Here is a 14,650-nt window from a genome sequence, read left to right on the forward strand (position 1 = left end):
ATCGTGGTGTCTCGGCGAGGGATATGGGAGGTTGCGAGGACGAGTGTGATGTATGGGTTGCGGAGTAGGGTGCGCCATCGGATCCGCGTGGCGTGCCGGTGGCAGAGTATGGTGCTCTGTCCGAAGAGCGTGGCGTTGGAACGGGGCCCGATGATGGCAGTTCCGAGTAGCGAGAGCCGTGGAACGATGGTTTTCGCGCTGGGGTCGAGAAGTGAGAGGGTTGGTATGAGGCCTGCGAACTGTTCTTCGGCGACTCAGCTGCGCGATGAGCGGCGATCTTGGATGAGAACTTGCGCAACATGCTCTTGAGGTTGATGTCAGTGATTGGTTGACGATGGAAGTCCTACCTTGTCGAGGGGATTGTGGATATACTGACAATGATGAGCCTGGCAGGAAGGCGCCATTCACCATATCTGCCATTGACTGTGTAGGCTCATCATGCTATTCCAGGTTTTTGCATATCTGCAGTGAATTGAGTGACTTGAAGATGGGAATGTGAAGCAAAGCCTCAACGTATGCGCGGCCAAGTTAAACATTACATGTATTCTCACCACCAAACCTGGCGACATGCCAAAAGCCATTTCACTTCAACTAGGAACACCTTCGTACTCCCAACCATCGACTAATCTTCTCTTTCTTCCCCTCTTGTTCTCTCTCCGGTTTGCTGCACACTTGATGAAAAAGGTAAGCACAGCTAGCAGGAAGATAATTACAGCCGCAACTGTCGGCACAACGACAATACGCGTACGGTTGGTGTCAGTAGTAGGAAGATATGGACACGTCGCATTGAGACCAATGACCCAGCAATCCGGCACACTCAGACTGTTCATGTTGATATACAGCGCATCTTCATCAGGAGCGGCAGCTTGCCAGGCAGAATAAAGATGTGAGTTTTCCAGCGCGGTGTGAGGTACGCTGAACTGATATGGGTCCCGACAATAGCCCTCAGCGTTCGCGTAGTAGGTTGAGTCGTCCGATACACGCCAATTGTAGGGTTGTCGTGGATCGTGGCAGGCCACGCGATGGCGTTGGTTGCAGTCTTCTATGCGCCAGCGCTGTGGATATGGCGACTTCATCATGACGACGCAGCGGTTGTCGTTTGTGTCGTCGCCTTCTCCAGAGGAATTGAGAGGCTGCCCAGGTGCGAAGGTCCATAATGTTGAGTGTACGTATGCGGCGTAGGGTAAAGGATTCTTGTCTGCAGTTGTGTTTGCGAGGGTTTGATTGAGGAAGGGTGTGATGCCGCAGGCGGTAAGATTGGTAATGGAAGGTATAGTTGACTGAAAGTCCGGCGTCGCGCTAACATCAAGTGACGGTGCATCAGCGAGAGCCCAAGACGAGTTTCTTGTTGAAGTCAAGGTGTTGTCGGAAGACGCAAACAAGCATCCAGAAGTTACACGCCCATCGGAGCCAATCGATACTGACTGCTCGTCGATGATAGTTCCGGGAGGGAAAACGTATTCGAGATCTGGTCCGAAGTTGTACTTGTCCATTTGCGGATCGATTGTGCCGTAACTAACGACAACCCGACGTAGCTGCTTGAACTCCATGAAAGCTTCTGTAGGCCATCCACTTTGTGTGAACAGCTGTCCATCGGCATTTTTGGAGTCATCGTAGTAACCAATCAATGGGCGGTTGGACCAATCAACGTCATACCACGAGCTGTTTAAGTTTGCGCGTTGGTCATCCAACGCGTTTGGCGTAAGGGTGTTATCGGAAAGATTACCCTGCAACACATCACTAAGGAGTTGCCCGTCTTCAGGAAGCTGGTCTTGCGCAAGGTTCGGTGCTGGGGCGTCCGGATCGGTGATGGACGAGGCAGCATGCACGTTGAACGTGAACATGGTTATCTCAGCATCAGTCGTAGTAGCTGTAATCTCGAGAAAGTCCTCTACGATACCCGTGAGCAAATCCAGCGTCATCAGAGATGTACAATTGTAGCTCCCGATTTGCAGGAGCGGTGGTCCATTAGGGGTGGGGAAGTCGATTATGGTCGGCGTTGCTGCACTCGTCGACGATGTAGAAGACGAAGATGGGGTAGATGATACCGTGTTTGTTGAGCCCGATGATGACTCTGCAGACACAAGAGCCGATGTCAACGTCTCCTGGCGTTTTCCAAGCTGTGGAGGAATTTCCAGTGTAGATAGAGGAGTATCCGCACTCAATCTGTTAGTTGTAGGCACCACTGTTGGTCCCGTCGCCACTGGTAAAGCACCCTCATCTGAGCTGTCTTCATTCGACTGGGGTAACTCCACTGGACATAGACTCCATACTGAACGTAGCGGATCCCAGTAAGTATCGACTGTGAATTGTCGAAAGCCGACAGCTAACAAGTTTGAGAAGCACTTTTGGAAAGCATTATGTTCGTACTGGTTATTCGTGAAGCAGGCTTGAGCTAACGATACAGCTGGCGTAGTATGGAAGTTGATGGGAAGTTGAAGCCCTACATCTCGTTGTGCCTACCATCAGTCAGCGATTCTGTTCGCTGATACTGCGTATGTCGAGCATGAGCCGACGGATCTGGAATGGTGCCACGAAGACCGCGCATGGACGTGTGATGGAACACAACCCCAACACCGTGCGACTACTTCACTGATGACTGCACGGAGTGCAGATAGCTGACACTTACTCTAAATGCCTCAGTCCAGGGCTCTATCCAACGCGTGTTCACAGCGCTCTGATCCGGGTTATACAACTTGTTAGCCGACATTCCCGCTGGCGAACCCGGGGACCAGCACCGTAAACACGTGGCTCACACCTCGCGTGCAACGGAAGGGATGGACGACACCCGTAAGCAGGGAACGCGATAAGATATGTTTAGAAACAGGATACAACGTGGAGTGTTCGTATATGCAGATGCAGGTGTTGATGGGTAGGATGTCGTTGGGATCTGCAGGGCTGGATGCGCGACCGCGACGGACCAACGGCATCACGTGGCAGCCCGCTAATTTTCCCACCAATCCCCTTCCGGCTAAAACTCAGCTGGCCAATGATGACGATTCGCATCGTCAAACTCACCGTTCAAAACACCAAGACTGCAATTTGCCAGCGACGATTCCAGCAAAACGTCCGGTGGCTTGCATCACGATTAAGCACCGGGTCGTCTGCAGAACGAGTGGGGGATATGGGGTATCACTGTTTACCCTTGATATAGTCCAGGTGTTCCGCATATTGTTCCCGAAGATTAGAGAAGGATGAGTACAAGCCTCGCACATACGCTTAATACGGGCGTTATAGCTAGGCTTACACAATACCGAACCCGCGTTGCTGGCAACTCGCTACCTACCGCCTGTAAGCGAGAGCTCGTGTCTCACTGTTCTGTACGACCTTGATCGACGTCCGAAAAAATGTTGAAAGAGCTTGCCGGCTGGATGATATGCAGGTCTGCGGCGCGAGGGAAAGCGGACAATGCATTGGGAGCGCATGGAAGGTTGCGAAAGCTTGCCCCAGGTCACTGGGAGTAATGCAGGTATGCGGCGCACGCTGACGCTTACAGCACGGATTGCCACGAGTACATTAAACGGGAGAAAAAGGGCCGCTGCAGGAGATGATGAGGTACTGCTATTACGACCCAGTTTTACACGGGATGTCTCCTGGCTGCGGATGCAACGTTGCTGTTGTGGTAAAAGGTCCGCTAGCTGTAGGCGATCCAAGCAACGTTGCCCACGGTAAAGCCGAGAGAGTCGGAGCGGTCACTCCGGAAAATTTCTGCACCTTTGCAAATGAGGTGAACGAATAAACGAATAGAAGGCTCCAGGCATGGGGGTCTTGGAGGAATGTAACGCAGGCCGCTGATGCGGCAGGTGCACTTCTGCCTCCTGACAGGATGGAGAAGCAAGTTGCAAGCAAGTCTGAGATAGCGACACCTGCGAACTCTGTGTTTGGCATAGCAAGATGGTATCGTTGCATCGAGAGGCCTCCATTTGGAAAGTGCGTACACTGCCACAGGAGGCGGCGATCATTCCGCAGTGTCAACACATTCGTTCGCAGTCGCCGAAGCCGAAACCGAAGCAAGCCCCAGTATCGGCAAAAGCAGAAACCACGGCTCCAGCTGTTGCAACAGTTCCGCACGTCCGCGGGGATATCCACAGTTGTTTGACGTCTAACGTCTTCACTGCGTATGCACACAAACAAACGAAGTTTCGCCTGGACCCAGTGACTCCACAAGACTGTTGACGCAACCGCTTCCCGTGCGCGTTTCACCGAGGCCATCAGAAGGTAACCGAGCGTGCCGAGCAGCTCGAAGTCTGGTTACGAGGGTCTTGGTCTGACACCCGTCTGACTGACTCTGACAGTCCTGCATACCCCTACATATGTAGTGCAGTTGTGAAAGCGACGCGTTTCGTGCATAACTACTACCTCAAAGCTGGACATGCGATCCTGGACATAGGAAAAGGTTTCACCATCTAAGCTGCATGCACATGTCATAAGTTCGACCGGTTGGTAGCCCCGCCACGAGCCACAGACTTGAGGCGGAGGAGGTCCGGCACGATCTACGCTAGAGGACGACGTTGTGATGCTTGTGCAGATCGAAGGGATCACGACATTCACACGCAGGAACCTACCGTCAGAAGGGCCTCATCGAGTCCCCTGATGATGTTGTTCGTAAAAAGAAACATGCTCAAGACCGAGTTACGCCGGACTATCGTAACCGTACCGTTCAACGTTCAACGGTAAATGGGGATGTGCATGCGTCTACTCGCCCCCGAACAGAAGCGAATCCGATGTCCCACAATACCGCCGTCCCTGGTACCGATGAAGTCGCATTGTGACATGTATGGGCCTGAACCAAAGCCGATGGATCGCGGACCCGAGGGAGTGGAAACTGAAATACTCCCTCTCGAGGACGGCGACCTTCCACCAACGGCTCAGCGACGGCGTTGTCTTTAGCATCACAGGGAAGGGCGGTAGACTATGGGATTGAACGGCGACATCCTCTCGACGGCGCCCACCCGGTACCAAAGTTCGAAAGACGCTATCGATTAGACCTTCTGTGTCCGCATTAGGGTACCAGAGTTTGAGCTATGCCATATGCACAAATTGCCCGTGTCTTTCCAACGCTCCTTGCACCATTGCGGACATGGAGATATACGCTAGTCGCAAATCTCGCGAGCCGTCGCGCACTAGAGCGTAGATCAAAGTCTAATAGCCGTAAACGGTAAGGCCACCAGTAGCCGCATGATCGAAGTCCCAGTGTCTTGTTTTCAGTGTTTTTCTAATCGCCGACCCTGGGTGTAGTGGCATTGGCTGATTGGAACGTTGACGTGGACGGCCCAACGATCATACCGAGGACGTTGAATCGTGAATTGCAAAAGATGCGATTCGCTCGGATGTACGGTGGTAGAGGGCCAGAGCGACCGTACCGCACCGGGCGGGATTGAGTGTATGATTCGTGAACACAGCTAGAGCGAGGAGATCACGGTGGGCGTATCTGTGCGTACAAACTGGAGGTGCGTGGACAGTTCGTAATTTCCACAGCTGCAAAGTAAGTGTGGCATGGGGAAGTCTTCCGAAACTATTGCCCGCGTCACGGATTGCTATCGTGGTATACGTCCATCCCAGGGAATCCCTGGGGACATGTTTCCAGAAGTGCCGAAGCCCATCTTCATGTCGCAGGTATCACGGGTGACAGATTCTTGCTCAGCGGTCCAGAGCCCCACCTCGGCCACTATTGGTGGCAGTGTTAGGAAAAGGAGCGACCAATCAGTCAATTTAGAAGAAGTTATTGTTCGTCAGCTGTGTGGGTCCAGTCCAATAAGGAGACGGTGTAGGCGACACTGCAGAAGCTGCGACGGGTACGACTGCGTGGACTGATCGGGATCGCGGCGAGATCGCTCCATGCGTACGTTGAGGTGTGGAGAGGGGTTTTCAGCATGGTGGCTATCGCGGACGATTGTGAGTATCTGTCACGAGTGGGTACCACAAGCAGTCGAGATGTCATTGGAGCGGTGAGCTCTCGCCTGGAAGCGTTTAGAAACCTGGAACTTAGTGTTCGGCGATCGTTGTTCAGTGTGGGAACTCCTTGTTGTACCCCGTCAGGCGTTCAAGTGAGGGAACTTGGTACTGGGAGTCACTAAGGGATCGTGTGATGATTGAAGTTTGTTCACAAGGTCATAATTTGTTATAGTGTATTGTTTTTGATTGGCATCGGTGTAGACGCTTGCAAGTGCTGTCGCACCGCTGGGTATTATTACTGGCGACTAATTGTCGCAGTGTACAGTGAGACCTCCCTGGGTCCAAATGGAGAAACGCCGTAGTGTGTCGGACTTCGACATAGGCGATGCTACTTGGCTCCGACAAGCCAGAATAGAAACAGAAATGATGTGCCTCCCAACCGTGACACATGAACAGAGATGCTACATGGGGTATCCTGAGAGTCGTGTACAATGTTTCCCTTTTTAGGTGCATGCAAAACAAGAGTAGACAAGGTTGAAAAGCTTTGTAACAAGCAAAGTGTCGATCATTGAACATCGGCCATTAATAGAAGTAGGTTGTTTGAAACATGCGACGTATAGACAAGAAGGGGTATGGTGAACAACGTGAAACATGATGGACAGCTACATGATGTTTCGCAGCGACATCCTGTCCTTTGGTGAGACTGGCGCACTTCTGACTTCCGCTGGAACAGAGGGCAGCACGTAGGGTGACGGTAGTTGTCGCGCAGCTGGACTGGTGCTTGCGCTCGAGGACTGAGGGACCGAAAGTGTCGGCTCTGCGAGCGAATGGAAAGGAGGCAACGCTCGTTGGGGCACGCTAGTCGGTGCAGACTGAGGCATAGAGTGGTGGTGTGTGAGCTGAGGGGTAGGCTGGGTGAGCAGTCGCGGTGGTTGTGGTCTCTCGTAGTTGGGCTCCCGGAAGGCAGGCGCAGGCTTGGGTACAGAGGCTTCACTGCGGTGGAGTGGCGGGAGTTGTAGTGAGCCGCGTCGCCTGTGCAGGTCGTATGAGGAGTCGTCTTCGGGCGCAAAGCCAGTAGTAGGCAAGTAGCGAGTGGAAGAGCTCTTGCGCTCTTCCCTGCTGCCGACTAATGGAGCAAGTGTGATGTCGAGAGGAGAGGCTGCGCCACGAGGCGAGCGCGACTCTGAGCCAGTGTCGGTGATGAGGGAAGGAGCGCCATCAGCAGATACGATGGAGTAGCCAGAAGGCGAGGGCATGGGTGTCTCGAATCCTCGTGCTCGTACTGTGGCGGATGCTCCATAGGCTGAGATGTCAAGTGGCTGCGGGCGCGATCCGGGGTATGGCTCGAAACGCTGGGGCTGGGGCAGCTTGAGTGCATGTGGAGAGTTGGTTGGGATGTTGAGAGAGGACCTGTGTGAGTCGTGGTATGAAGACATCCGGTGCTCCTCGTGATGAGCCTGGCTGTGGGGTGCTGGATAGTGGTAGCCAGTCTGGTTGTGGTGCATGTGCTCTCGGGATCTTTGTTCAGGACGCTCAGGGTTGCGCTTGCGGCGGTTCTGGCCACCATTCCACCAGTTCTTGACTGCATTGTCGCTGCGTCCCTTTAACCGTCTTGCAATCTCTGCCCATCTCTTGCCCATCTCAGCGACCATCTTCTCAATCAGCTCCCCCTCTTCTCCGGTGATGGGATCATGGTTCAGTGTTGGCTTCAGGTTCTGATGGTAGCGCTCTCTGCATTGCTTTGGTGACCGGGAGCCAATCTCCTGTGAGATGCGTACCCAGTTGTGAGGTCCATTACGGGCGACGAGGTTAACGAGCCACTGATCCTCGTGCTGCGACCAAGGGCCGCGTCTGTGGGCAACCATGTCGAACTCTTCTGAGAGGGAAAGAGCGACACAGGGTTGAAGTGGGGTATTGGATCCGCGCTGGTATGAATGCGGCGGACGGTGAGCACGTTCAAGGTCAGACTCCTCGATTATGACAAGATGATCAGGGAGATCAAGCTGTTGGTTGGACTTGGTCTGTTGTAAAATGTGGGAATGTGCTGCATCGTGGGTTAGTTATGCGTACATCATCGGATTAGGGCAGGCGAGGAAGCAACCAACACTATCTCAAAACATTTGGTGATCAAATGCAACGAATGACAGTAGGTGTAGTTGGGATGCAGCGCAGGCTGAATTGTAGTAGTGCTGAGAGCACGGTACAACAAATGCAGCCGACGACAGGGAGAGGTGATGAGTGAGAGTGGGACGTACCTGATTGTGCGGGTGAGAAGCACAGAGCAAAGTGTCAGTGTCGATTGTTGTATGGTAGAGGGGAAGTTGAATGATGGTCGACGTTGTTAGACGAGCCAACGGTAACGTGGTAGAGGCGGGCACTGGTATATATCACGACGGGCGCGGGGAGGAGTAGTCAGGACACTTGGACGCCAAGGCGGTCGAGGAGCTATTGACTTGTTCGGGACGGGCAGATGTGAGCGAGGATTCTGCTTTTCAGACGATGCGGCTAAGGCACTGGTGAGATGGTGGACGGAGAGCGCTGGGGCGTCATGCGGCGCTCTGAGCGACTAGCTGGGCCCTGAGCAGCAGAGGGCTAATGTAATCGTTGTCGACGACGCACACAAGCAGCGATGGACCTGGTTAGGTGCCAGATCGTCGGATTCGACAAGTACCCTGTATCACATCGTGGCATGGCGTATGGCGCTCGCCCGGCGCCGACTTGGGACGGCAGAAAAAGCAAGCGTTGCGCCCAGCTCGCATTACCACCCTGGAAACAAGCGTAGTGAAGTGCTCCCCCCTGCGACGCTCCCTGGCCGCCGACAGCGCGCTCGTCCCCGCCGGCGGCCCACCGCTCGCGCGAAATGGTCGCATTCGCTGGGGCCCCTGGCCGTTTCGTTGTCGATTCATGATGGTGCACGCTAGCAGCAAGGCCGGTGGGATTCAGAAGACACCATGGAGACAGTCAAAGATACCCCCACTCGGCGCGATACTTGGACAGCCCCTGCCCACAGTAAAACCAAACATATCGACCGCCGTAGGGTTGAGCAGCAGCCTCAGCCAGCCAGCCTCAGCGGGATCCAGGATGCTCCAGTGGGCTCGACGTGGTCCCCATCATGACAAGCTCTGTGTACCGTCACCCTGGTTCAGGAAGGCCGGACATGCGCCTTGGGCCCTCTGGCGCGCTTGTCGCCCTTGCCTGACAGCCATGATGGACATGTTGGGTTTGCAGTGTCAAGCAACGTGGTCTACAAGTCTCCGTGATGCCGTTTCCCCATGGCAAACTGCGCTGAACTGGTGTCTCGAGCAGGCCGGCCGTCGACACGAGGCAGGCCTCTCCAGCGCCGCACGATGCACGTTGCAGTCAGCACTTGGGCGTCGATCAAACGGGTGCTGGTGCTGGGTGCGGACCGGGCGCGAGTAGTGTGATCGTCACCGGCCCTCACATTGGAGGACACGAGGTCGGCGAGGTGCGCTTGGCATCACGACGTCTCCTTTTCGGGCCTGTCGTTCTCCCGAGGCTAGCGCGGTGCACTCACATCGAACTGGGCGTGTTTCTGGTGTTCTATTTTCTGGCGAGTGCGACACACAACCTGTTTCCTGAGGCGTGTGTCTCTGGCCGCGCTGGGGTGGAGTTGAGGGTGAGGGTGTCTGCTGGCGGCCGTTGGTGGGCTGGAGTGATCTGCCGGCGGGACAGTAGCGAAAAGTAGCGAGCCCGCTCAACTGGACCGCCTGCACCAGTGAGCGCCTGCCGTGGCATTTGGAATATTGCCAGCTAGTACAGTAGCGCCTGATGTCACGCTGCGGAAGACGTTAGGGCATGCCTGTAGGCTTATTAATTACTAGTCTACTTAATCTACCTATCCTTCTTGCCCGCTTTAAACTAGAACTAAAATGCGTCTTGCTTATTTCTACACTCTCCTTTAACCTCTGTATGTAAGCGTCTTAATAATTTTATCTTTAGTAAATATAGTATTATTAGCAAGAACTCTTACGTAGAGTTATTTTAGAGCTATAAGCTCTCTATATATAAAGAGCTGTAGTATAAAGTTAGTAGAGATATTAGTAGAGATAGACTTAGCTATAACCTTGTAATAAGTAATTACTTAAAGCTCTATAGTACGCGTATAGCTAATAGCGTACCTATACCTAAGAGTATAGTTAGAATACTCTCTTTTAGAGAGGTTAGCGTTAATAAATTGTTTATATTTGTTAGCGCTAGGTGCCTATAGCAATATATACGCAAGCGTATCTAATTAGGTTTAGATTGCTATCTTAGAGTTGTGTAGATAGGTAAAGAACAATTAACGCATAAGTGCGAAGATTTTATAATCCTATCTCTTCTAAGCATTAGAGTAGCATATAACTATAATAGTGTACTTTAGTTATTAAGTTAAGATTTTTTTAAATTCCTATAGTTAAGAAACACTAAAGCTAAGGCTTACTTGGACACGTGATAGTACAGTAGCCCTCGATTTGCGCTCCAGCCCTTTTCGGCAGCCTCGGAGGCCACTCGTGCACGCTTTGGGATGGGCAAAACCGTTGCTGGCCAAAACACATCGTCACTCTCGCTCCCATTCTATCGTCGCCGAAGTCACCCACTAGGGCGATCGCAACCTGCTGCGGGTATCTTGGTTATACCGTGACGCTATTATCTCGATCGTCCTGCACGCTGCAACGAGACCCTCGAGGCCATGAGTGAGGCTGTCCGTCGCCCAACTTTCTCCATTTATCCCCAGCCCGACGTCGACCTATTACGCCATCGGTGGGGACACTGTACATGTACTCAATCTGATACCGCTGCTGAAGGCTATATCGCGAGTCACCCATGTCGGCGCCGCGCACAATAGAGACAGCCTCGTCCAGACTGCTGCACACCCCACGCGACATGGTTCCAACTCTGTTCCCTCACCCAGCACCAGGGCTTGGTTGCGTTCGGATAGACCGAGGTCTCGCCATTCCTTGTCCGTCGCATGCGGCGCAGGCGTGGCTGATGCATCAGATCCGGGGGTTTCATCGCTCTTACCGTTGGCGGCCTAGCGCGTCCCGGTTGCAAGGCCTAGCGTTCACGGGACGCACAGCATCCGGCCGAGTGGGTGCTTTGTTTCGCTGAGCCTCAGCCGCTTTCTGCTGCACATGCGCTCCAATGCAGCAACCTCGCCGTTCACCCGACGACTTTATTTGTCCAATCTGCCCTTGCCATCCATACGTTCGCTTCAAATCGCCTGCAGGACTCAACGGTCGCCGTCGCCGATCGCTTCCGAGCCCGCAATTTCGACGAACGAATGACAATTCCATGCGTTGCATTTGCAATTCTGCTACATGCACGCAGACGTGTGGCCCGCCGCTGATTCAGCACCCCCGTCTTGACCAGGGTCGTGAGCGATCGTAGGAACAAACTCTCGCCAAACACGCAGGCCTGTCTTTCGCGTTCGGATTCGCGCAACGGCTGTTTGTCTTGAGAGCGCCCTGCCTGAGTCGCCTAATCGCCAAACCATGTACCACCGAATGTCATCCATGACCCTCGACCCCTTCTGTTCCTCGGAGCACCGCGCGGGGTCTTCCGCTTGGTCGATGAAATCTGAAATCCTAGCTCGCTGCCCGTCGTGGTTGGCTGCTTCGTACGTCTGCCGCAGCTATACGCCTGCCCATCCTCAACCATGCCGCGCAGCATCCCGTCCTGTGGGACGAACGGTGGTTCCAACACTGAGGTGTGGCTCCTGCCGTGTTCGCTGCAATGTCTGAGCAGGACAATTTGCAGACACAGCATTTTGCCATGGCTAGCACGCTTTCGTGTCACGTCTTCCATATGACCTCGACCGAAGATGCTCGGCCCTTGGTCTATATCCATGTCGACGCTGCAACTGCTCCCGATGCCAGAGTGCATCCTGTGCAAGAGCGGCATCTTTCCGCGCTACCTTCCGCGCGCCTCGTAACCCTCTTGCGAGTCGCGGAATATTGGATGTCGTCGGCGAAAGTCCCCTAGCCAGGATTGCCCTCTCTCTTGGCCGGCACAAAGAGAGGATGTGCGCGGGTGGAAGGGGATGAAAGACCCACGGATTGGCAAAACCTTCGCAACGTGTTCCCTGCAAGTGACTCTACGCCTCCATCACCAAGCGTCTCGCAACACACGCCGCATAGTGCACCCGATGTGCACCTTACAGCAACGGCGACCGATGTCGACCAAGTTACCATCTTGACATCCTGCGCTGTGCAACTATGTGATCGCCGAGGACGGTTCTAGAGTCAACAGTAGTACGCTCACACCTTGCTTGTCTGACTGCCCCGCCCCCAATATCGTATTGGTAGTGATAAATCGTCATGGACGGCACAATCCGACCAGGGTTTGCGGAAGCACGCACTGCCGTAAACAATTCTCCAGCAAAGGAAGGGGTGCGAGACCCGTGTGGATTTGCATTTCCTCGAATAACTCTCCATAGGATCAGACAGGGATACCCAGCCACGATCTCATAGATCAGATTAACGAATGATCTGCGCTCAGCCAATAGCAAAGCCAGCTCGCTGCGTCAATCTTCTGAAACTCATTACCCACCTTCGACTGTCGTTTGTTCTTCCGTCGTGGCTTGTTCATATCGACCGGGACTCCTATTGGTGGTTGCGCGTACCGCTGTTCCCAAAACAGACTGCGGTTGACGAAACGTCTTCAAATTGAGGTTCGCAGCTCACGGTTATTTGACAGCGGCAGACCAGCGGCCAAACTGATCGACTTGTCCGCGCAGTGGCCCGCTCCAGCCTCACTATACAAGGCACCCACGCATGGATGGCAGCACAGCTCAGCACCTGGCCTACATGCGACTTTTGATTTTACACTCTACGCTGCACTCATGCTTCAGAAGTCTCTGGGGTGGTGGCACTACACCACCGTGCAGTCTTCACGCAGGAGCTCATGCAGCAGATTGTCGTCTCTGACTCGTCATCGACTCCATCTGCACACGTTAGCGCGCTGCTGCGGCGCATCCTCTCGACTGGTCCAAAGCAAGATGCGGCGCCAGCGAGGGAAGGCCGTTTAGCTTAGATCTGAGCGGCCGCCGAATCGGATCGGCATGCCCCACCAAAACCCCTTTCTCCTCGCTCAAAGGGCTGCAAAAGTAAGTAAAACCATATTCTGGTCAGCAATTGCTATCCGAAATCAGCAGCCAAGGTTGTTGGCATCCTGTACGACTCGTCGCTCGGCCCATGCCGACACACACCTTGTTGTTGCCTCTCAACATCTCCATGATTCGCCGGGAATGTGCGTGACTTGCATCACCCGCCCACACGGAAAATAGCACTGGACGGCTGATCATCTGTTTCGGAATTTCACCGTCTGGCGAGACGTTAATGGCGTTGATCACGATGACACCTTACCAAGCCCTTTGGGGATCGTCAATAGACATGATGCGGATGACCTCGCCGAGATACTAGCACTTGGTGATGAATGCGTGTGCACGCAAAATCTTGTACTAGGACCGGCCTGTCGGTCCAGGCACTTGGTTCCGTACTTATTGAATGAACCTATGTCACCGATCCGGCGTTCGGCCGTGGCCATGCAATGCCCGCAGCCGCACCACTACCCGCACAACATGGAGCGGCGCCGAACCCTCGTTGTCAACGCTTGAGAAAGCTTTCTCTTTACTGTACTCCCAAGGCCGGCCATGGTGTCATACTCCTTCCTTTGCTTAAGGTCCATGTGTGCGTGCTATGATCTGCAACACTGATGATCGACCGGATGACCACATCCGGAAGGGGATCCACGACTCGTGAGCCTGCTTGCGTGCTCATGGCGATCAGGGTATAATCTTTGCTTTTTCGTTTTCTGTAGGGCTCGCAGTCAAGGCATTCACTGCACCGCCTCGCCTCACGTTTTCATCCCCTTTCGTGTACTGCCGAATTTCCGAATGCAATCCTTTGCAATGCAACACTGCTGTATCAGTTGCTGCCCTATGCTTCCACAAGGCATTCATCAAACACAGGGCACCACTCACGACGTTCAGGAATGTCAACGGTCGGCCCCGTTCACGTCAGAGGCATGATCTAGCATCAAATGGGATCCTCGTACAGGGATAATCGCTTCACTTTGTTGGCAAGAGCTGGATGAGCGTTCACCGTTTCTTGACAGAGACAGCGCTGCACGTCCCTATAACGTTGACAATGACAGCGCATCGTGCGAGTAGGATGTACCCACACTCTGCAGAGTTGTCAAGCCGTGTAGAGCCATTCACGGTTTATTGTTGACCGGCATTCCCTCGGATTCGCATCCTTTCACACGATAGCCATAACCCTGGCTGGACAGTACCTGAGGGATTCTCCGGAAGGCAGCGCCGATCTGCATGCAGCACAATGTTGCCTGTTAGCTTATGGTTACCGTTTTCGGATTATCAGCTTATCGTTTTGTTCTCTTGATACGCCGAGCACCAATCATGGAGGCGAGTCGAGCAACTTCGAGGCACTGCAGAATCCTGTTTTGCGGACTCGCTATTCTTTTCGACCATCACTGACTCGTCACGACATCGAACGATAACGAGCAGTGTAGCTTTGGGCTCCAAACCTTCACCGTTGGATACGCGCGCTTGTAGGCATGAGATATTCCGGTGGTTAAGCTGGATATCAGGTTAAGCTGAAATCAGTCATGGGAGCGAATGATGATCGCCTCTGCACAGTGCACAAGAGTTTATTCCTCCGTTTTGCTATTCGCTTGATTCAGCGTTGTATATCGTTTTGATGTCATTCCTCAAGCTGTTCTCCTGGCTGAGGACGGC

General features: G+C 53.6%; 2 protein-coding genes across 2 annotated transcripts; both read right to left on the reverse strand.

Annotated features, from left to right (window-relative positions):
* Window positions 1–587: 587 nt before the first annotated feature.
* J4E84_002494 (uncharacterized protein) lies at window positions 588–2,710 on the reverse strand (the record flags this gene model as incomplete). Its single annotated transcript, XM_049385119.1, has 2 exons — window positions 588–2,459; window positions 2,630–2,710. The coding sequence occupies 2 exons, from the start codon at window positions 2,708–2,710 to the stop codon at window positions 588–590; spliced, it is 1,953 nt and encodes a 650-aa protein (XP_049247142.1).
* Window positions 2,711–6,557: 3,847 nt separating this feature from the next.
* Window positions 6,558–7,760, reverse strand: J4E84_002495 (uncharacterized protein; the record flags this gene model as incomplete). The annotated part of the gene is made up of 1 exon (XM_049385120.1): window positions 6,558–7,760. The coding sequence occupies one exon, from the start codon at window positions 7,758–7,760 to the stop codon at window positions 6,558–6,560; it is 1,203 nt and encodes a 400-aa protein (XP_049247143.1).
* Window positions 7,761–14,650: the final 6,890 nt, after the last annotated feature.

This window comes from Alternaria hordeiaustralica (genome assembly GCF_023758085.1).
Source record: "Alternaria hordeiaustralica strain BMP 2776 chromosome Unknown scaffold_3, whole genome shotgun sequence".
Classification (NCBI taxonomy): Eukaryota; Fungi; Ascomycota; class Dothideomycetes; order Pleosporales; family Pleosporaceae; genus Alternaria; species Alternaria hordeiaustralica.